A 24051-nucleotide genomic window follows, 5' to 3' on the forward strand; every position below is an offset into this window, starting at 1 on the left:
TACAAAGTCATTCAAACTAGCTGGACCTTTACCAGCTTTGATAACACTCTAATGATCAATCATTATAAAACATATCATATATATTATTCTGAAATGCACCAATCTGCACAATGACTACTTTTATATTTGATACTTTAAAGGGGACCTATCATGCAAAATGCACTTTTGTACGTCTTTTATACATGAATATGTGTCCCCGGTGTTCCAGGGAACTCACCAAGTGTCAGAAAACACAACCCTCTCTCTTTTCCTCCATACCCAAATCTCTAAAAACGGGGCTGCAACGGATCTGATAAAAACTGATCCAGATTTGAATTATTTCTACGTCACAAAAGTGGTGCTCCGCTTAGTGGTCAACTCTCCACCTATCAGGGGAATGTGGGGTTGGGCCACGGCCGGCCATTGCCGCTCGAAAGCGCTGGAGACGCTGTAGTACATATGCCAGGCCTGTAAGTGGCGCTGTAGTCTGCCACAAATGCAGCGAAGAAGACTTCCCGTGCATGGTTGCCATGGTTGCCCTTCTGTTTATTCTCCACTGTGGCTTTTTTTCTCCCTCCCCGAGGCAAGCGTTTGCGCCTCCTGCTGCTTTAATTCAATGCAATCCCTCCCCATCGAGGCAAGCGCTGTAATTCTCTCCGGTTAGTCCACCAGCAGATGACAAACACCCACCTCTCCGCCTCTTCCAAGGAACGAGGGGACCGTGCGGCAGAGTTTCAGTTTTTTTTCGCCGGTCAAGATGTCCGTTAAAGTTTAAATCTTCCGGACAAAATTAGAAAAGTGCCGGTCAAAGGTCTTCTTTGTTATTTATTGAGCTTTAAAACAAATGAATAACGACTCTATATAATCATATATAAGAATAAAACACGGAGGACGGAGATCTCTTTTTCTCCCCCTCTTCTGACAGCCCAGCAGCTGATCTCAAAGCACGCTCCCCTCTCCTGCAGGGGGGCGTGGTCCGCTGCAGCTCACAGAATCAGCCCCCTGCAAAAACAGGGCTGGAAAGAGCAAATAGAGCGAAATGAGGCATGGCTCAAATGCAGGATCTGGTATTTAAAAAAAAAAACTATATTTATATACTTTATATAGGTATGGCCCTACAATATATTGTTCAAATATAGCATGATAGGTCCCCTTTAACTATATTTTGATGCTAATACTTTTCTACTTTTACTTGAGTAACATTTTGAATGCAGGACTTTTACTGTAACAGAGTATTCCTACACTCTGGTACTTCTACTTTTACTGAAGTAGAAGATCTGAGTACTTCTACTTTTACTGAATTACAAGATCTGAGTACTTCTACTTTTACTGAATTACAAGATCTGAGTACTTCTACTTTTACTGAAGTACAAGATCTGAGTACTTCTACTTTTACTGAAGTACAAGATCTGAGTACTTCTACTTTTACTGAAGTACAAGACCTGAGTACTTTTAAAAATATAATCAAGTCTTAAATCAGACTTTAGTTCCACCTGGAGTAAATTCACAAGCTACCCTACAGTATACAAAGTCATTCAAACTAGCTGCACCTTTACCAGCTTTGAGAACACTTTAATGATCAATCATTATATCAAAACCTATATAATGGAAAACAAATGTATGATCACAAACAAAAACATTTTTCCCAACGTTTAAAATCCGCCATACCAGTCCCATATTTATATATATGTAACAGATGTAAATATGCAGTGGGTTTTATTTAATTTAATTTTGTATAATCACACAAATTCTGTGTTTTATATAATTTTATTCTGTGTTCTTCATTTTATTGAATGTTAAATACCTGGCAAGGTCGGAGATCAGTGGGCAGAACCTCTGAAGTGTGGTCGCTGTGCTCAGGAGTTTATTGTTGTGAGGACTTTCCCCCCTATATATTGGCCCTTTCTCATTTCACTAATTTCCCCTCCTCGACTCCTCGAATCCTCGGTCCTCCGGTAGTGACCAGGAAATGGATTTTAGCACGCCATGTTGAAGGACATCTCATTTCTCTAAATGCACTTCGAGGACCGAGGATCGAACATCGAGGAGGCTCTCTGGAGGAGCTATAATCGAGGATACACTGATGGGTCCTCCGCGCCAGTCCGCGGAACCTCCACGGATGTATTTCCGGCAACAGAGATGTTTAAAAGAGTCGTGACGCACGGCCGGACTTATCTCAGCCAATGACAGCTCTGCATGCATCCCTTGGATATTATTTTATTAACTGCTTTCATCGCGACGCGATGTTTACAGTGAGAACAGCTGTGAGGTCCGTGCAGAAAGCAGTGTGTATAATATATATCACTCAGTATAACAGGCCTACATTACTTTCTTTATTTGTATGTTTTAGTTTAGTAGATATCTACAAACAAAGAGTCGATATTTTTCTAAAACCATTTAGTGCTTCACATAATAAAATACACAATTTTTGTATTCATCTTGTGGTGATATTTGATGTCTATATCTGTTTTTATATGTACTGAGAGTGATAACCTGTTTTTTTTCATTGGTATTTATTTTACAAGTTTTCTGGGCATATTGTGATATCAGAGGGTGGTACATTTGATATTTGAGCTATGGCTGGTCATGGGCATGACTTTACTTTTGGGGTGGGGAGGGGTCAGCAGGCTGCTTCTCTTAGTTTTGGTAGGGGTAGGTCTATGTTGCCCAATATTCTCAACTACTCAGTTGATCAGTCGGTAATTGATCCACGTTTGGTCCCCGCTGCCAGTTCCACACCATTCATCCCACCAGGCCCTAAGCCTGCACAAGTCATCTCTGTTGATACATTTGGGGTGTTGATTAGAGACTTGGCTAAACAGATTGCGGATAACATCTCAGCCAGCCTTAGCGCTATTCACCAACCCAGTGTCATCCAGCCTAATTCTGCTACGAGTCAGTCATCCAGTCATGATGGTTTGTCACAGCGACGTGCAGTCAGGGGAGGCAGAGCCTCACCTGTCATACTCCAATGTAACAGAAAAACAACTAAAGAAATAAATAGTAATAATAATAAAATGTCTCCACTGATCTGTGTTGTAAGTGTGAATTCTGTATGATTCCAATCGCTTTTTATAGTCAAAATCAGCAAATTGGCGAGCTCCGCTACAACTACATGGGAGCGATGAGGAGTGAGGCAGGGACGAGCTCTGCCTCACGTAAGCCCACAGTAACTGACTGGAGCGCGGGCACTAATGTAGCGCGGGCATTTATTTTGTGAGCGCGCTCAAGCCAGGCTCATTTGCTTACTGTGGGGTGAGGTGAGGCACAGATGAGCTCTGCCTCACCTCAGAATGCGTCACCCCACAGAAACTGGCTGGAAAGCGGGCCCTAAGCGCATGCCTGTTACCCTCTCACTGTAGGTCACCAATGTAATGTTTGTAGATCCCTTTATTACATTTATCCTCGCCATCCATAGTTTCTAAATAACTTATTTCACGTATATATGATATTTAGGCTCGCTGGTCTCATCGTACAACGGCAATGAAAAAAGCACCAGGAGAGGCAGCCATAACCTCTGCCGCACTGTGAGCCCACAGGTTCTTGTTGCTACTGTAATTCTACGCAGAGACGGTAGACGTAACAACAAACTAGACTTTTGAAACGAGAGGGAGATAAGGAGGACTTTTACAAAAAAGTAATGGAGATTGTTGTCCAGAAGGATAGCATGGACTTCATCTTCAAGTCAAGGTAAGACCACAACTGTAATGAAAATGGGATCTTACTAAGAAAGAACAATCCAATATTTAGATTTTGGGTATCCTTTTGTTCAACGGTCTGTTTAAAATGAATCGAAGCATCAGACTAAAAAAGCTTTTGAAAATAACCGAATATTTCGATTAAGGTCAAAATATAATATTTGTAAATCTGACTCTGAAAGAGTCAGTGCCTAAGGCTCCACCTTACTTCAGGGGTGACCATAGTGACACATTCTCAGTTCATGAATGGGAGGACATGATGAAATGTTACATGAATAGGATTAAATGTGACACTCGTGAAGAAATGTTCGACCTGATAATGTCAAGGCTAACAGGCAGAGCTAGGGATGTGGTGAAAGTGTCGCTCCGCAGCTGCCCCGAACTGGATGTCACTGCCCTGCCTGCAGCAGTGTTCGACATATTAAAAGGTAACTTTAGCGAGCTCTCGTACTCCAATTTGCCAATGAAAGATTTCTATAGTACCATTCCCCGTGCAAATGAAAGTGCCATGGATTACTGGATTCGCCTCAACAAATCCATTGATGCTGCTGACGAGTGCCTGAGGAGACGAGGTAGGTCTGTTGAGGACCCCAGTGCTGAAGTGGTCATGATGTTCATTAATCACTGTCCCAATCCCAGTCTTGCCATGTCATTCCAGCTGAAGGCACCTGAGCAGTGGACTGCATCCGAGGTCCAGGGGCGTTTGGAGAGTTACACGAGAAATGCGAGGAGGACAGCATCTGAGTCCCGACACACAGAGTGTTTGTCAGCTTGCAGTCAGAGCCCTGTGGCTGATTCTTTCCGTTCTTCATGTCCTGGCTGTGCACAAGCTGCCTTCGGGATATGCCAGTTGAATCCCCATCAGACCTCTCTGCCTACCCCTGTGGGGGTCTGCGATCAGCCTCGTCTGGACAATGTGCTAGTGAGTCAACATGCATCTAATGCACTGCCTTCACCCCTTGCTGCTGTTTCTAACTCAGCCCCTGCCACCATTGACTCATCAACCATGGAGCCTGGTGTTCGGCAGCTAGTGGCTATGTTTGATAAAGTTCTGTCATTGTGCTCTGCTTCCTTCGAGAGCAGCCAACGGCCAGGTTACCATCAGGCAGTTTCCCGTCAGCCTGAAAACAGTCAACCATGCAATCGGCAAGCTGGCCGACCCTATCACCAGCAGGGTTCAGTTCCCACTACATGCAGAGTTTGTAGTTCAGACACCCATTCAACCCATGCGCATTGCAGACTTTACCGATTGTGCCTCAACTGCTTTGGCCCTTCAAGCCTCATATGACCAATATGAGGCTTGAGTGCCCGCAAGCCTCCCGCTCCTCAACCACGCCTGCCCCTTCACCCTCCAATGCTGATTTAAACTAGCCAGCCCATGTAATGAGAGGGGTAACATGGGCAGTGCTGGTGACACCCTCAGCAGGGAGGAAGATTCACAGTCTATCTATAGCCGCGTTCACACCAAGTACTTTCCTGTACTTAGTTCCGGCACTAATGGCGGATTTCCACTACACGGTCGGCCTCGGCCACGCTCGGTACGGCTTGGCCGCGTTGGGCCGACTCACTTCATGCTGCGCTTCCATTACAGTTTAGGAACTGGGGTAGTTACTATAGTAACGCAGTGTAGGCGGAGCCGTGACGTCATCTTCAATGAGAACTCCAGAAACACAACACAGCCGTTAGCTGTTAGCACTCAGAGCTCACAGCTCCTTATATATGTTCAGAAACTCGACAAAAGTTAAACAAGTACAAACCACAGACTGTCTGTGTCATGGTGAATACAGTCGCTGCTTTATTCATGTCTGTATAGGCCGTTGTTGTGAGTGTGGACGGTCGGAGCATATACTGCGTTAGCTTAGCCAATCTCCATCTAGAAAAACACGTATTTTAAAAGGTTTTTCGCCTGCCGTCTGTCTGCAGACTGGACAAAGCATTAATTCATGGTTTTTACTAACCGGTATCAGTATGTTGTTACTTCGGCATCATTTTGAAACGTGTATTACAATTAAATCACGGTCAAATATGTCCATCTTGTTGTAGTTGTAGCCCCCTTGCCAGCGCTCCTCTCTCTAGTTTAGCATACTCAGCCCGACTCAGCCCTGTTTGTTGGCCTCGATAGAACCACAATTTTCTCGGGCCAGAAAAGACGTGAAAAAGTGGCCCCGGGCCGGGCCGGGCTGGAACTAGGCCTAGTGGAAGCGCAACCAAAAACGGGCACGGCACGACACGGCACGCTTAAAGCGAGCTCCGCGCTGTAGTGGAACTGCGCCATAAGAGCCCCGGCGCTTTTAACCCCAGGGCACTTAGTACAGATCGCGTTCACACCGGAGTCCTTTTTCCTGAGGGAAGATTACGCAAATGAGCCGCTGACGTCACTTCTTCTTCTTCTGCGTTGGCTTTACTGGCAGGCCACAAACCACTTCACGGTGAGTACAGTAGGTGGCGGTAAGCACCTTAAAGTTGTTTGCAATCCGCTACAAAACAAGAGAAGAAAAAGAAGAAAAACTTCCAGCGTATACTGTCTGTTGTTTACCTTCCGACCTCAGACATGATGGAGATGGAGTCGACTGAAGTTGTGCTGTTTGTGCTCATGTTATACAGCTTTGTAACTTTGTTAATGCGGCCTGAGCCTATTCGGATCCGGAGCCGCCACACGTTGAATGCTATAATGGCAAAGTTTCTTCAGCATCAAAGGCAGTTTAAAAGCCTTAGGAAAAGGATGGGCCGACGGAAAGCACACATGACTGCCATGTTTCACCGTAGGATGGCTGATGACGATGAGCGTTTTCACGCCCTAAGAACAGCAATGGTAAGTTCAGTAAATTATTAATACTATCTAATGTAGGATTTGTGGAGTTATGTAGAGCTAATTTGCGCCTTTGTATGTGTTCCAGATATGCAAATACTACGGGACGCGTCGTGTCCCGCGCTCTCTCTGGGTGAACAATAGAACCTCGGCCTGGTGGGAGAACGTGGTGCCGACGTACACCGATGTGCAGTGGATCCAAGATTTCAGAATGTCCAAGCACTCTTTCCAATACCTCTGTAGTCGCCTGGAAGCAACGTTGGGGAGAAGCGACACCAACTTCCGGGAGTGTGTCCCTGTGGCTAAAAAAATCGCCATAGCACTGTGGAAACTTGCGACCAACTCTGAGTACAGGACCATCTCTCATTTGTTTGGAGTCGGCAGATCTACAGTGTGTTACTGTGTGCACGAGTTCTGCTCCTCTGTTGTGAGCATACTCCTTTGTGAGTTCATGCCATGGCCGAACGCTGAGAAGTTAGAGGAGATGGCATTATTTTTTGAGTGCAGATGGGGTGTGCCACAGTGTGTAGGTGCAGTAGATGGATCACACATCCCCATTCTGAGACCAGAGGAATACCACAACGAGTATTTCAACCGCAAAGGCTGGCACTCGCTCGTCCTGCAGGGTGTTGTGGATGGTAGAGGCCTCTTTTGGAATGTTTTTGTTGGCTTACCAGGTAGCATGCATGATAGCAGAGTGTTTGGCATGTCATCACTGTGTAGTTTTGCGGATAAGGGTGGTCTACTTCCTCATGTAACAAAGAATATTGGTGGACATGATGTGGGTTACTATATCCTTGGTGACTCAGCCTACACCCTGCAAAGATGGCTGATGAAACCTTTCCAAGGAAGGCTCACACCCGAGCAACTTGTGTACAATCACAAAACAAGCCGAGCACGAGTGGTGGTGGAGAACGCTTTTGGCAGATTGAAGGGCAGGTGGCGGTGCTTGATGAAAAGAAACGACTGCAAGATGGACAAGATAAAAATCCAGGTGGCAGCATGTTGCGTGTTACATAACCTTTGTGAAAGTAATGATGATGAGTACAGGGACGAATGGACTGCCTTACCGGCGACCCAGCTTGATGGGCCAGCGCCAGCCATTGCCGAGGCTGGGGGGCAAGACACACGCACAGCCCTTATGAGGCATCTGAACAGCGTGTAAATTGTACATTCTAAACAATAAATGTAAACATTGACAATAAAGCTGATCATTTCTACGGTGCTTTTGTTTCTCTCTTTCATTTTGCAGTCAAGACAGGCAACATTACAATAGTGTAATAGTAGCCAAAACTAACATACATGTTAGTAACTAAAGTGTCAGTTGTACATGTCACTAAACATTGTCAATATAAAATAAAGTGTCAGTTGTACTATATAATAACAATATAAAATAAGGATCTGTTTAATCGCCATGTCGGTTTTCTTTATTGCACTCTCAAGACATAACATGAAATAGAACCATTTTTATGTCGTAACTCTTCTATTATACGGCACTGCTGTCAACAAATCTTGAAAACGGAGACGAGGGGAATGTAGAAATCGGTAAATCACTTCAGAAATGTATTGATAATTGTTCTGCTTTTTAATGTAAACTTGAATTCATAGTAAACTAGCTGCTTTTGAGCACTTTTTACATGGGCCATTTTGAACGTGACGTGACTGTATTCAAACTAAGTCACCATCTACCCCTAGTTTCATTTGGTGCATCAGTCTTTATTTTGCCCTATGATGATACTAACCTAGCATTCACAACCCTAGTTTTTTTATGGTGTCATTTTGGAAATAAAAACATAAAAAATGGAAACTTTCATGTCATTTTTGGCCCATAGTGGACTCCATGTTGTGTTGTGTGAAATGTGGGGGAATTAAAAGTTTAGGTCTTTTAAAATGATATAAATTATCATATTTGTGTATGTGCCGCTGCCATTCCTACACAAGGTTGCAACATTGATGATAAATAAATGACAAATAAAGCTTTGCCAGTTTATAACCGATGAAACATGATGGTATCAGAATACTCACTTACATGTGATGTATAGGATGCTACACAGGTCACTAAAGATAAAGTGTCAGAAATAAGCAAGATGATTTAATCGCCATGTTGGTTTTCTTTATTGCAGCATATGACATAACATGAAATTAGAACAATTTTTTAATGTAAATAAAGTGACAAAGTGTCAGTTGGACATGTCAGTATAAAATAAAGTGATAACAGTAATAATATAAAATAAAAACTCAGCAGCATACACACCTTAGTGCAAAGTTGTGTGTCGTGTGTCAGTATTTACAAAAACCAAATAAACTCAACTTAACTAAACTATGCCTAAACTAGGCATAGGCTCAGCAGCAGACATTAAAAGGGGCCACTATTTGGAGGAAGACCTGTTGGCTTTCACTAGCTGGGAAAGCACTTCCAGAAACCCAGTGTTAAATGCCGCCTGTTGCTCATCCTGCCGCTCCTGGCGCAGCTGCTGGCGCAGCGCCAACACTTCATCCTGGTGCCGCTGGCGCTCCATCTGCTGCAGCGCCAGTTCTGACTGGCGCTCCATCGAGGTGATCATTCTGGCCTCCGCTTCCTGGGTCTGGCTGAACTGCACCATCTGATCTCCGCGCAGCGACTCATTCGCCACGGCACGCTGGTCCTCCGACGCCTGGACGGTCTCGAGGAAAAGTGCATCCTGTGTCCGCTTTCCTAAGAGGGGAAAATAAGCAAGATACAAGATCAACAACCAGAGACATACATCATGTATTTTTTAGCTGCCTGGATTATAACAGACAAAGACTCATTCTGATAACTGCACTGGAACAACTCAACATCAAGGACATGGATTTCAAGTCAATATATGAAAGTAAATCAAGAAATGAAGCAAACAAGCTGATCTTCAAATTCTTCAAAAGCACTGGTCTGAGGACAAGGATTTAATAAATCAACAGTAGGTGGCGATATATGCTCCAAGTGGAAGCGATTTCTTACCGGAAGTCATGTGACCTCTAGCCCGGATGTTTACAATGTTTGTAAGAGAGTAAAAAGGCGCGAAATGTTCTCTTTCATGCTGTTTCATAATTGTACCAAGAAGGAAATAAACATGATTGTGAACATCTGTTCCATGCGTAACGTTCTTTCAAGACAAAGTTACAGTGTGTGTACCTTTGCGTTTGGTTGCCGGTAAGGGGGACGAGCAAGCGAGCAAGCTCTGATCTCCAACGCCAAGAACCTCGCTTGTTTCCAATACCGAGTGTTGCTGATTTTCCTCGCCTGAAACACATGATTAGTTCCATGAGTTAGTGAAGCAAATTACAGAAACACTGCACAGTTATTCACTAGTCAAAACGTTTTAATAGCGGCCGAGAATATCTAGCTAGCTAGATGTTATTAGCCAGCTCGGGGCCAGTGTTAGCTAGTTTAGCCTAGCTTGATCTACTGAGCAAATAAAAGTACATCTGAGACCATTATTGTGCAGATTAAAACCCCAGTGCATGTAGTTGCTTTTACCTTCGTCGTTGTCGCCCTCTAAATTCGCCGTTGGAGCGGCCTCCGATGCCATACTGCCCGAATCAAGGCTCGATGCTGTACCCGTGAATGATGGTCTGCTCCCAAGCAAAGCATCCAAGCGGTCAAACCATTTAGTGGTCCTCCGGTCGTTACCACTTTTATTGTTCCAGTCTTTAGTTTTCTTGTAGTCCTGGCGGAGTTTCTTGATTTTCAGCCGGCATGCCAAGGCGCTGTGCACGATTTCCATCTCAAGCAACAACTTCAAACAACGATCGAAGATCTTGGAATTGGGTACTGGCTTCAACAGCATTCCCTGCGTCGTGTCCTCGGCGTAGATGTCCAGAAGCGCTGATACCTCCTCATCACTCCATCGCTCAGATTTCTTCATGTTTGTCATTATTTCACTGCGTTAAAAAACAAACTACTCTTCGTTGGTGCGCTGAGGTTGTTGTAGCGAGGCAAAACAATGGCGGCTCTACACAACATTTCCACAGTTGTACGGGGCGTGGTTTGCAATTCGCCCAGCCAATCAGCAAAAAGAAAGTACTCCGTTGTGAACGCGGCTAATGTAAACTGTTCTAGTAGTCTTCCTGACGACAAGACAGTGATTTTTGTGGGATCACATAAGGTGGAGGGGGCTAGCGACTTGTTTTATGCTCCAGTGGTCATCAGTAGCCGGTCTACATTGAGAGGGATGCTTGATTCAGGGAGCATGTCATGCACGCTCAGTGAGGAGGCGGAGTCCAGGCTTAAGGCCACTGGCGTCATTCTGAATCCTCAGCCTGTTCCTGGAAATGTGATTCGAGTTGGCTGTGGTGGCCTCACGACACGACCCACATGTATCTATGACCTTGACATTGAGATTTTTGGATCTAAGTTCATTGTGCCAACCTTCCTTGTTCCTGGCCAGAGGGACGAGTTAATCATTGGGAGCAACGTTATCAGACCCATGATACAGAAGATGAAGTCTGATGAAAAGTACTGGGAGCTCATATCTTCAAGCACTTCAGACCCAGAGTGTGAACAGTTTCTTCAGATGCTCAGTGGCATCACACGCTGGTCTGGTCCTGAGTTGCCAAACAAGATTGGTACTGTCAGACTGCAGCAGGCTGTCACACTTGCCCCTCAGCAAGAGTATTTGGTCTGGGGGAAATGACCCAGTAGCGCACCTGTGTCACCAGGGAGCACTGCCATTGTGGAACCAACATCCTCCCGTTCAGCCCCAAAGAACCTCATTGTTGGGCGAGCACCAATGTGGGGAGATCGCTGGGTCCCAATGAAGATCATGAACTCGACGAAGAAACCTGTGACGTTACGTCGCAATGCCAAAGTGGCTGACGTCTTTCCTTGTGTTGCTGTAGAGCAGTGGTTCCCAAACGGTGTGCCGCGGCACACTGGTGTGCCGTGAGGCAAGTCCGGGTGTGCCGTGGGATTTTGTGACAACCATACATTATTATTGCAATATACAACTACACAAAAATAATTATTTTTTTATTTACTATATCAGTACTTTGTATGCACTCATTTCATAATACAGAGGCAAACTCTATACCTAAAAACAATTATTTAAAAAAAGATCCTCACAGAACCCCATATTTCGCTGTTAACGCAGTTGCAGGTGGGAATTATAAGACCGTGACACATCGAAGGCTGAAGGACAACATTAAAACAGAGAAACACGCAAGAGGGAAAATGGAGCGCTTTCTTGTGCGGAGCAAACTACCAACCACCAGTGCAGAGACTGCCGACAACCCACCACCGAAAGAAAAGAGGAAAAAAACTGTCAGCAGACAGTATCATGAAAGTTACCTGTCTTATGGCACTGCAGGCGAGCGGCAGGTTTTCCCTACAAATAGACGAATCTACTGACATAAGTGGGGCTGCCCAACTTCTGGCAAACGTCAGATATGTTGATGCTGACTCTATCAAAGAGACGTTTTTCTTCTGCAAAGAAATGGAAAGCCATACTACGGGAGAAGATGGTGAATTACATCAAATCAAGGCCCCTGAAATCTCGCCTCTTCTCCCAGCTGTGCGCCGAGATGGGAGCCGACCACCAAAGCCTGATCCTCCACACAGAGGTACGTTGGCTGTCACGGGGGAAAGTCCTATCCCGTCTTTATGAGCTTCGGGAAGAGCTTTTGGAGTTTTCACGTGAACACGCTGTCCCACATACAGACAAGCTCGCGGATGAGAGGTGGTGCGCCAGGCTGGCTTACCTCGCAGACATATTTGGGCATCTCAACGAGTTAAACGAGTTAAACGCCAAGCTTCAGGGCAGGAATGAAAACATTTTATCATCCACAGACAAGATTCGGTTCTCTACTCTGGTTTACATGAAGAACAACAGGAGGTCACAGCTCTCTGTTGAACAGGACTTGCGAGTGGCCCTCTCCTCAGTGCCACCAAGGATTACAAAAATCTGCGCGCCCCGACAGGCACATGTATCTCACTAATTTGTAAGTCGGCAAAATATTTACAATAGCACATGTTTCAATGCTGATTGCTGAAATGTTACATTTATAATTTGTAGTTCAGGCCCATGGACAGTGCAGCTTCCTTGCATTGACAGTTCTCTGTGCTGAATTTCTGCTGAGTCTTTGCCTCATTTTTAATTTTGTGACCTGTCTGGTTTAAATGAGTGTGTTGCTGCTTTGATGAAGCCTAATTTGATAAAGTTTCAAATGTAATTTCTGAAATATTTCGTTAATAAATATTTCATGAGTAATATAGTTGTCTTTGTCACATTTTATTTGGCATTAGTAAATAATTATGCACATTTACAGATATTTTACATGATATGAGTGATAACACGTGTTATAAGGGCTATTTTGCACAATAGGTGTGCCTTGAGATTTTTACTTGTCCTTTGGTGTGCCTTGGGCACAAAAGGTTTGGGAACCACTGCTGTAGAGGACCTCCACATCTCCCAGGGTGTGAACAGGTCACAGGCAGATCAGCCTGCTGAACCGGTCTTCAACCCAGAAACCACCTGTAACCCCCTTCAACAACTCAAGGAATGTGGTTTGACGGACATAGACATTGATGGCTGCGAAGTGTCGGGCGAATGGAAGCAGCGTCTGGCTGACCTTGTTCTCACTTACCAGGATGTATTTTCCAAGAACAAGCTAGACTGCGGGGAAGCAAAAGGGTTTGTCCATCGCATACACCTCACTGATGATCATCCCTTCCGGCTCCCCTACTGTCGCGTCCCTCCAGCACACTACCACAAACTGAGAGAAGTCTTGTCTGAGATGGAGTTGAAGGGCATTATCAGCAAGTCAGTCAGCGAGTATGCCTCCCCGCTGGTTCTGGTCTGGAAGAAGACAGGTGAATTGAGGATCTGCACTGACTTTCGTTGGCTGAATGCCAAGACAGTCAAAGACGCCCACCCATTGCCCCACCAGGGAGACTGCCTTGCCGCCCTTGGAGGGAATGCCTTTTTCAGCACCATGGATCTCACGTCAGGCTTCTACAATGTCCCCCTCCATGAGTCTGACAGACGGTACACAGCCTTCACAACACCATTGGGCTTATATGAGTACAACAGACTTCCCCAGGGGCTATGCAACAGTCCTGCATCCTTTATGCGGATGATGATGAGTGTTTTTGGTGACTTGAACTTCTCCAGCCTCCTCTGTTATATGGACGACCTGCTGGTTTTTGCTAAATCTGAAGTGGAAGCCCTGAGTCGACTCGAGACGGTCTTCTCACGTCTCAGAGCTAACAATCTGAAGCTGTCTCAGAAGAAGTGCCACTTCCTTTGCAGGTCTGTGCGGTTTCTTGGCCATGTGTTGAGCAGTGATGGTGTCTCAGTCGATCAGGGGAAGGTGGAGGTCATATCTTCTTTCAGGAAAGAGGACCTTATGGACGGTGACGGCTGTACTCCATCTCAGCAGAAGGTCAAATCTTTCTTTGGGATGGCACTGTACTACCAACATTTACCCAAATGACCCCAGAGGTGGTTCTTTTTTTCTAAACCTCGCTAAAAAGGTCAAATTTAACTTGTTTTGCATCAATCTTGATACAGGGTACTTATGTTATAAAAGCTTTTAGTCTACTATCCCATCATTCAAGGGTGGTTTTCACTATAAGTAATGTTTTTTTTTTGTACGGAAACTATAATTTAATCTTTTTTACTATGTTCAATCTGAATTTACTTTAAAATAAAAACATCTATATTGATTCATACTTTTCTACATCCAACTCACAGGTTTATCATTGCTTTGAGAAAAAAGATTAGGCTGTAGTGCAGCCTCTTATCAAAAAACAGAACCTTGATCATTCTGTTCTCTCCAACTTTAGACCTATTTCTAAGCTGCCCTTCCTCTCTAAAGTCCTAGAGAAAGTGGTGTTAGCGCAACTGCAGTTGCACCTTGTTTTAAACTGCATATCAGAGAAGTTTCAGTCTGGTTTTAAATCACGCCACAGCACAGAAACTGCTCTCCTAAGAGTCTTTAATGATCTTCTTTTAACTGCTGATTCTGGGAATTCTGCTGTGCTTGTGCTTTTAGATTTGTCTGCTGCTTTTGACACCATTGACCACCAAATTATTTTATCACGCCATGAACTGTGTGTTGGAATTAAAGGTAATGTCCTCAAATGGTTTCAATCCTATCTGTCAGAAAGGACCTTTTCTGTGCATCTTGGCCAGTATTCTTCAGCTGCAGCCCCACTAGCATATGGGGTCCTTCAAGGTTTTATCCTAGGCCCCATTTTGTTCAGTCTGTATTTACTACCTCTGGGGTCAATTTTTAAAAAGCATAACATTTCTTACCATTGCTTTGCAGATGATCTGCAGGTATACCTGCCTATAAAAGCAAATAAGGAATATAGGATTGCCTTGCTTAGCTGTCTGAAAGACATAAAATCATGGATGGAAATCAACTTCTTGACTCTCAACGAAAACAAGACAGAGATTATAATATTTGGACAGTCTGAACTCCTGGATGGCTTTAATAGTGTACTCGGCCCCTTAGCCTCCTACAGCCGTCCCTCTGTCAGAAATCTTGGAGTCATCTTTGACAACTGTTTTAAATTCGACAAACAAATAAGCTCAGTTGTCAAGACAAGCTTCTTCCAGCTGCAGCTTCTGGGGAAGGTAAAGGCTTATCTTCCTAGTAAGGAATTTGAACAGCTAATCCACCTATTTATAACGTCTCGTTTAGACTATTGTAACTCCCTGTATATTGGTGTTGATAAGTGTTTGATCCGTCGCCTGCAGCTGGTCCAAAATGTGGCTGCACGCCTTCTTACTGGGAAGAGACGTTATGACCACATCACACCCGTTTTGGCAGACCTTCATTGGCTTCCTGTCAGTTACAGGATCCAGTTCAAGTACTTAATTGTTGTTTTTAAATCATTGCATGGACTGGCACCACATTACCTGTCTGAGTTGTTGCACCGCCATGCTCCAGCTAGAGCACTGCGATCAGCTCAGCAAAATATGTTGGTGGTTCCTCGGTGCAGGAAAAAAAACCCGAGGTGACAGGGCTTTCAGTGTTGCAGCTCCCAGACTGTGGAACAGCCTCCCAGCACATATCCGGACTGCTGAGTCTATTGAACTTTTTAAATCTCAGCTAAAAACTCACCTCTTTGCACTGGCTTTTAATACTAGTTGAACATTACATTTTTACATTTGTATGTGTTTTTTTTAATATGTTTCTAGTTATTGTGCTTTTTATCATGTTTTTAATTATTGTTTTATTAGTGTTATTTAATATTGTAGTTATTGCCTGTACAGCACTTTGGTCAACTGAAGGTTGTTTTAAATGTGCTATATAAATAAATAAAGATTGAGATTGAGATAATTTACCACTTTTAGAAGTGAAGATATAGTCATATGTTCTGGGAATGTCATTTTCGAGCCTGAGACCTGAAAAACAGGCTTGGGGCTTAACAGGTTAACAGTTACCTCATTGTGAGCTGGAGTCCTTCACTGGGAACAAACCAGGTCAAACAAACTGAGTTAAAAAGTATATTTTTCATTAAAATTAAAGTTTGAGTGATACATTTCATCCAGCAGTCAGCAGCCCTAAAACAAGGGAATGACATGTTTATAATGTGCTGAAAAACACAAAATATATGTAGGGATGTGAGTCTGTTTCTAAGGCCTTTTTTATTTTTGGTAAATTCTGACAATTTAAACAAAAGAGAACAGAATCAAACTGAAAACATCAGGAATATTTCATTTCATTTCATTTCAAACTTTTATTTAACCAGATTGGTCCCATTGAGATCATAGATCTCTTTTTCAAGGGAGACCTGCAGCATATAGGTTCCACATGAAACATATAACAATAAAGGACATCATACATTATATTTACAGGATACATTTACATAGTTATAGACATTTACAAGTATCCATAGTATCAACAAGCATCTCATTTAGCCTAGCTTTAAAAACATGCAGAGGATTGCTCAGTTTCAATTCTTGCTGAAGATTGTTCCAAGCAAGTGGAGCTGCGCACATAAAAGCTGTCTTACCTAAGACAGTCCTTGCTCTTGGCACATCTAACAATATTTTCTAGATACATTCATCATTGGTTCTTTTTTTTAGACCAGAACAGACTGCCAACTCAACAGGAACTATCAAAACATCCCAATCAAAGTTTAAGTCACATTTTATTAACCAAACAGGGGAACATAGGGAAACCTATGAGGGCGCTGTAGGACACAGGTGTGTAATGTACATTTTGAGGATGGAAGGTCAATAGGCGGCGTCAGGGGGGCGCTAGGGGGTGCTACAGGTCCCCCTAGGATAGCCATAGCACCCCCTAAGCACCCCCAAGAAATGTATGTATTTCTTTTTTGTATGTGTGAAATTCATAATTTGAAAAATTATTGATTCAAAAATAATATGCTACAGTACATTACAAGAACGTCTGGGTCTCTGTGATTTATTCAAGCTCGGCTCTGTGTGTGTGTGTGGAACGAGCCATTTTTTGTGCGTGCGCGCGTGAGAGAAAGAGTGTGCACCGGTACCGGAGATTGTTGTTGTTAGCATCTGGTGCCAGCTAGCTACGCTAACGGATATAAGGAGCTTTTTCAACAACAAGGTGGAGGGAGAACTCTCACCTGTCAGACTGAGAGGCTCAGATAACCTCAGCTCAGTGAGGTAAAGGACTCTATCAGTGTTTAGATTACTCACTGAGATTAGTTATCTCAGTGGGTCTCAAACGGTTTGGTCACGATTAATGTAAACAATTATTTTCGAGGCACACGTTTATATGATCATTATAGGTATACAAAAATAAGAGAATAAATGAAAAACAGTTATGCAATACTATATGACAGTAAAACAAGAATACAGTTTAAAAGGGGAGTGATTAGTAAAATATCCATAAAGAAAAATAAAATCTGTTTACAGTTCTGTTTCATATGGGTGTTGAGAGATGTATCCATAGATCTCTTCATTTTGCTCTCAAAGTGCACCAGATTGAGGCATTTAACTTCAATATTTAACTCCCACTCCCCACTTATAAAAATAGCACTTTACCCCTGCTTACACCTATATGCCGTGAGTTGATTATTGAGCCTTCATTTTAACAGTTCCGGATGTATGTGCGTGGGGAGTGTTGCAGTACACAATTCCTCTGTAGCGACCGGTATATTAATGGGAAACCCTAAATGTTTGAGCATCCTGTATGAAACATCAAGCTACCCCACAGCACCCCCAAAAGAAAATCTCTGGCGCCGCCACTGAGCCTGCAACCCCGTTTTGAAGAAATGTGCTGTGCAAAACAGGCTCATTGCAGCCACTAATGCTGTGATAAGACACTTTTCTGCCAAATATCAGCATTTTCTTTCTTTAAATTGTTTTGCACAGATTGCAAAGTGGCAAAGTATAACTTATTGTTCTTGCAAAGGGATTGCACAATTATATTATGTATTTATTTTTTTGAGTACACAGACTTCTGGAGAATTGTTTTATTATCACTGTTCTAACAAAGTGATAAAGGAATGCTCACGTTAATATTGATGTATTTTAATAAATGTTAACTTGGCCCACTACGTGACTATTTGTGTTGGGGGGGCCCGAATTTTTTTTTTCTCCGCCTGACGGAAAAAGTTTGAGAACCACTGGTTTAGGGAGAAAACAGCATCTCTTCACACCAGTACGGTATCTCTCCAGTGTGAACACGTTGATGTGTTTTGAGAGCACCTAATGTTGTGAACGTTAGCCCACACTCTTCACAGCTGTACGGTTTCGCTCCAGTGTGAATACATTGATGTGTTTTGAGAGCACCTGATTGAGTGAACGTTTTTCCACACTCTTCACAGCTGTTTGGTATCTCTCCAGTGTGAACACGTTGATGTGTTTTGAGAGCACCTAATGTTGTGAACGTTTTCCCACACTCTTCACAGCTGTACGGTTTTTCTCCTGTGTGAATACGTTGATGTATTTTGAGAGAACCTGATTGATTGAACGTTTTCCCACACTCTTCACAGCTGTACGGTTTCTCTCCTGTGTGAATACGTTGATGGATTTGGAGATTACTTGATTGAGTGAATGTTTTCCCACACTCTTCACACCAGTACGGTTTTTCACCAGTGTGAATACATTGATGGATTTTGAGAAGACTTGATTGAGTGAATGTTTTCCCACACACTTCACAGCTGTACGGTTTCTCTCCTGTGTGAATACGTTGATGTATTTTGAGAGAACCTAATTGAGTGAACGTTTTCCCACACTCTTCACAGCTGTGCGGTTTCTGTCCTGTGTGAATACGTTGATGTGATTTACGATAATAAAATGTTGAGAATGTTTGCCCACACACTTCACAGCTGTATGTTGTTTCTCCAGTGTGACCACGCTGATGGATTTTGAGAAGACTTGATGTCGTGAACGTTTGCCCACACTCTTCACAGCTGTACGTATGAATAAGCAGGTGGCGTTTTAAATGTCCAGATGTTGTAAAGGATTCATCACATTGCTGACAGCTGTGACGTCTCTCTCTTCTTTTGGGTTTCTCTCCTGTGTGAATGCGTTGATGGTTTATGAGAGAAACTGATCTCACGAACGTTTTGCAACACTCTTCACAGCTGTACGGTTTTTCTCCAGTATGAATAAGCAGGTGGCGTTTTAAATTTCCAAATTTTGTAAAGGATTCATCACATTGCTGACAGCTGTGACGTCTCTCTCTTCCTTTCGGTTTCTAAAACAGACGGACAGAGAAAGAGAGAAAGTAAATCTAAAAAACATAAATACATATACAGTTAACACAATAAAAACTCACTTAATACAAACTTTCAGTTAAAAAAAAAAATACTACTTTTACTAACTGTTTATGTTTATTATATTACAGCAACATTCTAACAGTATATAACAGAGGTGGGGGACTCGAGTCACATATTTTTTTACTTGAGACTTGCTTGAATAACATTGATAAAAGACTCGACTTGACTTTGAATTGGTATTCATGACTTCAGACTTGACTTAGGCTTGAGACAGATGACTCGAAAGGATAAAATATTTGCATTTGTATTGTATTGTATTGTATTGTATTGTACGAAGCCCCTAAAAGGGAAATGAATAAATGAGAGAGAAAGTATCTTGTTCGCACGAGAAAGTTCCCGGTGCGCCAAGTAAGAAGTGGAGCGCACAGGAGACAACCGTTTCATTGCAGACTGTTATGTGTATGTGGGGAAATGGCAGTGCATACATTATTTGAAATGTATTTCGAACTCGGACTTCATTTTAGGGACATTTCGGCCAGGGATGTAGAGCTATTTGTTTAACCTGTTAAGCCCTGAGCCTGTTTTTCAGGCCTCAGGCTCGAAAATGACAAGCCCAGAACAAATGACTATATCTTCACTTCTAAAAGGGGTACATTAATAATCTTTTTTTCTCAAAGCAATGATACACCTGTGAGTTGGATGTAGAAGTGTCTGAATCGATATAGATGATTTTATTTTAAAGTAAATTCAGATTTTACATAGTAAAAAAATGTAAATTATAGTGTCCGTCCAAAAATTATTTTTTACAGATAGTGAAAACTACCCTTGGATGATGGGTTAGTAGACTAAAAGCTATATGAATCCAAAGTACAACATATAATAAGTACCCTGTATCAAGATTGATGCAAAACAAGTGACATTTGACCTTTTTAGAGAGGTTTAGCCAAAACCACCCCACCTCTGAGGTGATTTGGGTGAAAATGTTTTTTTTTCCATATCTCTGGCCCCCCTTGGTCGATTTTGATGGTTGACACCTCTTTCTGACCGTTAGAGCCAATAGAATCGAAGGGGGAGGCCCCCACACACACACGTTGTGAAGAGAAAAGGTGGGGGCTGCGCGCATGTAATTTTGCGTCAGAGTGGACCTATCTCTAGCTCTGACATTTGGAAACGAAAAAGCAGTTTTATTGCTTATGGATTATCAGAAATCATTTCAAAGAGGACACAGACACATTGGATTAACCTATGGATTAACTGCAGCATCGTTTTTTTATCGTTTTAATGCCATTGAAGACCAGTTTTGACCAAGGTAAGCCATGTTAGCGTTTCTAGCTACCTAGCTCCACATGTTATGATGTACGCTTTCGTTTATAGCGTCGCAAATGTTTATCACTGAGTGTTAAGGTGGGCACCCCCAGATTCTGTGTCTCCAGCTGATGCTAATCGATGGGTTGGCTGTGCATCTAGGATAAGTAATAAGGGAGTTAGGAGTGAGTTTAGGTGCAGAGATAGGTTACATTTTTTCGCTCGTGGCTAATTCAGAGGCTGAGTGTTAGCATTGTGGGTTTTTTTGGAGAAAAAAAATTAAAAAGATCAGTTAGCTGAGTTTCTTCCCGTTACATGGATATAAAACATTCATAGTTTATTAAATATTAAGATTCCTTAGACGTTGTTTCCTGCAAATGACGCGTTTATCCGCCCAGTACCGGGGGGGGGGGGCGGTGCGTAACAGGTTAAGCGCTTTGGTCTTGATGACTACTTTCTTAAATGGATTAAAATTATATTTTTTGATTCGTCCGCATTATTATTAACCAATAATTGTATTTCACAACCATTTATACTCTTTCGCGGCACGAGACAAGGCTCTCATATTTCGCCTCTACTTTTTGTGATAGCTATTATATGGAGCCGTTGGCAATAGCCATACGATCACACCCTTTGATTTATGGTATTAAGACAGGGCACCTAGAGCATCATATAGCATTGTATGCAGATGATGCCATAGTGTTTTGATCAGGTCTTGCAAAATCCCTCTTAAAAGTAATCAATCAATTTGGTAAAATCTCTGGTTTTAAGGTGAACAAAGATAAATCCTCTATTATGTTTCTCAATGATCAGGAGGGAAGAAATCCAAAATGATCTTTCCCATTTGTAAATGCCATAGACGGTTTTGCTTATCTGGGTATTAAAATTACACCAAAGATAGACATTCTCAGTGCATCTAATTAAGAACCCTTGTCACCCCTAAAGTGTCAGAAGATTCCACTAGGTGGACAACATTGCCTCTGTCCTTAGTGGAAATAATTAATATAATTAAGATGAGTATATTGCCAAAATGTTTATATCTTTTTCAATCAATCCCACTAGCACCTCCTCCTCCATTTTCTCTAAAATAAGAAAGCTACTTTCTAAATGTATTTGGAATAACAGGAAGCCGAGACTTAGACTCTCTCTGTTGTATTTACCTTACGATAGGGGAGGGTTACAACTACCAACATTTAATGTTTTGGTTTTAAAGAGGAGTTGATTTGCCATGGTTACGAGTTGAGTTGTTGTCTTCAAAGGGTTTGATGCTGGATATCTTTCTATTCTCTGCTCCTTCTAAAAATCTAAGGAAAAAAACAATGAATCCCTTTGTGAAAAATAAAATGTTTGTCTGGCATGAAGCACATACATATATAGGAGACTCCCCAATGTTGTCTTGTTTCTCACCTATTTGGGGCAATGAACTCTTCAGCCAAGGTAAAAATGACATGGGCTTCCAAACATGATTAAGTAAGGGTATTGTAAGGCTACTAGATTCATATTAGGACAGCAACCTAATGTCGTTTGACGAGCTGAAAACAAAGTATGTCGTGCCACAGAAACACTTTTTCAAGTACCTGCAAGTTAGGAGTTTTATATTGGCAAACTTAAACAACTTGTTGCAACAACCTCCTACGTCCACAGTAGAGATACTGTCTATAAAAAACTGTAACAGCAAAGGGCTGGTTACTCAATTTTATAACATAATGGTTGCAAACCATAAAGACAACTCAGAAAGTAAAAGACGTATTAAAGGATATTTCAGAGGATATTTCAGAGGATGATTGGGGTACAATTTGTTCAAAGGCACAAACACAAACTATTAATACACGTCTTAGATTAATACAATATAATTGGATAATGAGAACTTACATCACCCTTGTGATGTTTAACAAGTTTAACCCTAACATTCCTGATCTATGTTATAAATGCAAGATCCATCAAGGTACCCTGTATCATTGCTTGAGGGATTGTGTAGAGCAGGGCTATTCAATTAGTTTGGAATGGGGGCCGGTTGATGAAAATGATCCAAAGCAAGGGGCCGGGAAAAAGATGGCTTGAAATATGAGCAATCATATTTAAGAGCTTCAGATACAGTAAATACTACAACAGCATAGTGGAGTGCATATATTGTGTTTAATTCAATCAAACAACATAGCCCCAAGGCCTTTATAGATCTAAATGGCAAGTTCAGAACTCAGTAGGCCTACATGTTTCATTTGATTTCATTTAGGTGAAATGATCTAATCATTCACGCAGAGATGCAATCAATGACAGGAGTTGTCACTACAGTATAGTAGGTGGGTTCGAAACCCGAGCCCGTCGAAGTTTTCAGGCATTGTTTACCCCTCTATCTCTCAATGTAACACCCTCTCTGGAATAAAGGCACTATGGCACACAAAAAAAAATAATTGATGACTTTTTAACATTATACTCAAAGGGCCAGTAAATATCACCCCGGGGCCGGATTTGGCCCGCGGGCCGCCAATTGAATAGCCCTGGTGTAGAGGTTAAAATATTTTGGACTTCGGTGACAAGATACATTTCCCCAAATAACCTCGTTGCGAACCCCTTTAAGCCCTAAACTTTGTATTTTAAGTATTTATCCAGAAGACTGTTCACTATCGGTTAGGGAAAGAAAAATGGTTAACCTATGCCTTCTACAAGCCAGGCGCTCAATTGCTTTGTGTTGGAAAAATGTTGGTTGCCCCTCCCTGGGCCACAGGTTAAACAATTTAACTTTGAGTCTGGCTCTTGAGAAACTCACATATATACTAAGGAAGAAAGCTTCTGAATTTTACACCATTTGGGAATTGTTTTTGGAATTTATAAAAAGTGGGGACATTGCAGAAGTGATGGAAGGTTAAAGTGAAATGACTAAACTACTACTACTACTGAGGACATTTTGAATTTGGTTAATCTATTTGGAGAATTGTAAGCTACTCTGCTCTGTTTGTGGATGTGCTTTTATTGTATTTTTGTTGAATTTGCTAATATTCTTGGTCTGTACTTTAAACTGATGATTCTAGTATCTGCACACTTTAAAAAAAAAAAAGTGCATTATTTTTTAATCTGCCATATGTCTAATGTTGGGGAATGTTCAGTTGTGTTTGCGTAATGTGATAAATGTTAGAACATTACTAAGTAGTAATGTTCTAACCTATATCCAACCATATTGTGCATTAATATTGTATTTTCTAAACAGGTTGTGATCTTTCATTTGGAGATAACAGTGTTAAGAATATATTGTGATGAAGTGCACACTGACCTGAGCTCCAGGGGTCTTTTTGTTCTCCTCCATGCTGCTCTCAGAGCTCCTTCTCCGGCTGTGTCTCTGAAATAATCAACACAACTACAGCTGACACAAAACAAGATAACTCAATACAACCGACAGACACAACAAAATAAATCTACAGCTACTTCTTAGGTTAATGGCAGAGGCGAGAAGTAACTAAGTGATTTACTCAAGTACTGTACTTAAGTACTATTTAGAGGTAAAACTTCGATAAAACCAACGTTAATATCTAGGTCGTCTCCGATACCGAGCTCCGATGCTGATAAGGCTCCGGAAAACGGCCGTCCTA

General features: G+C 42.3%; 2 protein-coding genes and 1 long non-coding RNA gene across 3 annotated transcripts in view; 1 reads left to right on the forward strand and 2 right to left on the reverse strand.

Annotated features, from left to right (window-relative positions):
* Positions 1–6224: 6224 nt before the first annotated feature.
* LOC117477359 (protein ANTAGONIST OF LIKE HETEROCHROMATIN PROTEIN 1-like) lies at positions 6225–9093 on the forward strand. Its single transcript, XM_034124052.1, has 3 exons — positions 6225–6489; positions 6575–7008; positions 8958–9093. Exons 1-3 carry the CDS (start codon positions 6229–6231, stop codon positions 9091–9093), a joined length of 831 nt encoding a protein of 276 aa, XP_033979943.1. The 5' UTR covers positions 6225–6228.
* A 43-nt stretch (positions 9094–9136) lies between these two features.
* Positions 9137–10197, reverse strand: LOC117477358. The gene is made up of 3 exons (XR_004555340.1): positions 9983–10197; positions 9638–9745; positions 9137–9181 (listed from the first exon to the last, which is right to left on the reverse strand). It is a non-coding gene; the product is annotated as an uncharacterized LOC117477358 (long non-coding RNA).
* A 7870-nt stretch (positions 10198–18067) lies between these two features.
* LOC117477330 (zinc finger protein 420-like) overlaps positions 18068–24051 on the reverse strand; it is a 199165-nt gene continuing 193181 nt past the window's right edge. The window contains exons 8-9 of the mRNA XM_034124012.1: positions 18804–18853; positions 18068–18719 (exon numbers count right to left, since the gene is read on the reverse strand). Coding sequence (XP_033979903.1) covers positions 18070–18719; positions 18804–18853 — 700 coding nt within the window. The 3' untranslated portion in view covers positions 18068–18069. The remainder of the gene's footprint in view (positions 18720–18803; positions 18854–24051) is intronic.

The sequence above is a fragment of the Trematomus bernacchii genome, unplaced genomic scaffold (genome assembly GCF_902827165.1).
Source record: "Trematomus bernacchii unplaced genomic scaffold, fTreBer1.1, whole genome shotgun sequence".
Lineage (NCBI taxonomy): Eukaryota > Metazoa > Chordata > Actinopteri > Perciformes > Nototheniidae > Trematomus > Trematomus bernacchii.

Coding starts and splice junctions, on each gene's coding strand:
- LOC117477359 (XM_034124052.1), top strand. CDS start 6,229: ATGATGGAGATGGAGTCGACTGAAGTTGTGCTGTTTGTGCTCATGTTA. Junction 6,490..6,574: donor ACGCCCTAAGAACAGCAATG/GTAAGTTCAGTA, acceptor TATGTGTTCCAG/ATATGCAAATACTACGGGAC. Junction 7,009..8,957: donor TGCAGATGGGGTGTGCCACA/GTGTGTAGGTGC, acceptor CTCCTGGCGCAG/CTGCTGGCGCAGCGCCAACA.